This window comes from Arachis ipaensis, chromosome B01 (assembly GCF_000816755.2).
Source record: "Arachis ipaensis cultivar K30076 chromosome B01, Araip1.1, whole genome shotgun sequence".
NCBI classification, from domain to species: domain Eukaryota; kingdom Viridiplantae; phylum Streptophyta; class Magnoliopsida; order Fabales; family Fabaceae; genus Arachis; species Arachis ipaensis.
The window spans coordinates 13,830,180-13,832,700 of NC_029785.2; the positions used below are offsets into that span (position 1 = coordinate 13,830,180).

At 33.8% G+C, this 2,521-nt stretch overlaps 1 protein-coding gene across 1 annotated transcript in view; it reads right to left on the reverse strand.

Moving 5' to 3' along the window:
- Positions 1-1,542, reverse strand: part of LOC107646829 (phosphatidylinositol/phosphatidylcholine transfer protein SFH12-like) — a 6,162-nt gene extending 4,620 nt beyond the window's left edge. The window contains exons 1-5 of the mRNA XM_021108179.1: positions 1,433-1,542; positions 1,252-1,352; positions 905-1,118; positions 554-653; positions 196-462 (exon numbers count right to left, since the gene is read on the reverse strand). Of these exons, the coding sequence (XP_020963838.1) occupies positions 196-462; positions 554-653; positions 905-1,118; positions 1,252-1,279 (609 nt within the window). The 5' untranslated portion in view covers positions 1,280-1,352; positions 1,433-1,542. The remainder of the gene's footprint in view (positions 1-195; positions 463-553; positions 654-904; positions 1,119-1,251; positions 1,353-1,432) is intronic.

The window sequence follows — 2,521 nt, forward strand, 5'->3', positions numbered from 1 at the left end:
CATACAAAATAGATAAATTATTAGATAATTTAATATTTTGATTAAATTATTATCTAAAGATTGTTAATTATTATTTTTTCATAAAACAACTTCATGTGATGAATGATTATTCTCTAATTAATCGGTCTTGATTGACTAGTCCAGTCCAATTCTGACAGCACCAATTTAGAATTATAATAAATTGTAAGAGCATACCACTCCCTGCACATCAAGGATGGTTGTACTTTGATCAATGTGTTTCTTTGCAGCAATGGAACAAGCTGCAAACTTGATATCAAAGGTTTTCTCAAACTCCTTGACATGGTATTTGATGTAACGATCCATGGTTGTGACTTGCAAAAGCTTGGTGACATCTACTTGGCCTATTCTCTCGATGTACACTGGTCGTCCTTCTTTGTCTACACCATGGTGTCCATGAGGATAATATTTCAACACTTCATCGATTTCCTTGAATTCAAAGTCCTAGTACCAAAAACATATAATTATATTAAATAAAAGAAAAAAGGAATAATGTTAAACAAGGAGAGTGCATGCAAGCTTTCAAACTAAATACCTCAACGATTGTGTCAGCACCGAATTCCTTCCTCCACTTAAGCATGTCTGCCCACATTTGCTTTGATTTCTCTAAGTCAAATTTCCTAGCCTTCAGGAACCTATTACACAAATAGAACAACATGAAATCAATTTTTAATCATTTTAGAAAATACTTATTGATATTAACTAATATTGACAAGAAGTTCTTAAAAAATGTGTATTGACAAGTTACTAATTGATTTTTAATTGATGGCTAAAAATAATAAATTCTGATGGTCCTTTAACGTTCTTTTTCGTTAACAATTATTTTTTCAATTTTGTATGCATCCATTATTATGAAGCTTTGTAGCATGCATTACTAAGAATGAACCTGAGCAACATGTGATAGTCATCGTGCTTGGAAGGGAGAAGCTCGTCCAAAATAAGAGCTTGGCGAAACTCATCAACAATTTTGGCTTCGCCAGCGTCACGAAAATCCTCTATTTCAAGGGACATAACCTTGCTGCTACTTCGCCTCCCCTTCCTTTTGAAAGAATTTCTCAGTTTCTTTTTCAATGAACCCACCCGGTCAGTCTTTTCTAAGACTACAACATAAACAATCATAATAATAATAATAAGCGAGGATTTCATAAATCATCTTCTTTCATAATTCAAGTAGAAATTATGAATAGTTCTATATATTTCTAACATAAAGTAATGGCTGGTTTAAATTCAAACCTGCCGGGGGAGAAAGAGGTGCAGACATATTGTTGCTTTTGTTGAATGCTTCTGCTTGGTATTCAGGATAATCAAGCACTCATCATACAAATGTCTCCAACCTGCAAAACCCACCAACAAATTATTATTCATCATCAACATGCAATAAAAGATGTGCAGAAATTTGGGGAAAGAAAATGACCTCTTGAGATTGAAGGGGGAAGGGGAAAGGAAAGAGAGAGAGAGAGGTTATAAGAAGAGAGGGTAATCCTGAAAATAGGTTTGCAGTTTCTGATGAGACAGTGAGGCTCCGCGATGTCCACAACATTGACCAAGTCAGACATAAGATATAGAATGAAGGACCGTTAATATTGTTTCTATATATGTTTTCTATTTGGAGATACAAACACATTAACAAGGGTTTTACTTGGCCGAAACTTTAGCCTAATAACTCTCTTCCTTGCTTCCTAGCTAGTACTAATAATCTTACATCATGCATGGTTCAATTAAATAAATCACTCTTTTTCTATTTTGTGGAATTCAAAACCATGGGATTGCATCATTGTCCTGTGCGTCTTGTGTATGCAGGTATTTGCGATTCTTATAACTAAACATGTTGATGATGCATGGTTTGTGGCATCCCATTTCTGTTTATAATGGGGTAAGACCAAAATTTTAGGAAGAGAGCCACTTAGATTTAGGAATCAAAACATTTTAAAGTAATACTAGGGAATGAAGTTTGCGACGATGTCATGTATCCCTGGAGAAGAAGCTTAGCTTAGGTAATTAGTAATAGGTTTTTTGTGTCAATATTCTGTCTTGTTTATGCTTTTTAGTTAATAACAAAAATTTAATTTTTTCCATGGCAATGTCTTAGAAATAGTTAAATTTTTGTCTTGTTATGGCTGGTTAGGGCGGTGTCTTTGTTTTTGTTTTATGTACCAGACTGTTTGTTTTTAATACGTATCTTTTTGTAAGTGGTTTAGTACTGTTTGATCATTCCTGATATTATCGTATATAAGTTTACATACTTTACTGTCCATTTATCGTCGAATTTTCTAACTAACATATATCGGAAAAAAAAAAGCCAAAACTCTCTCGTATCATGTTTGTTTGGAGATAATGTTTGCTTTTTTGCAAGGTGACAAATACTCAGGTGAGACAAGTGTTATCTATGGGTCATGAATGAATAAGTTACCAAATAATAAACTTGCTAAATGATAGAAATATTAGCAAGCTTATCGTCTCTCACACGAAGACCCCGATTCATCTTTGTAGTACTAAGGGTTCC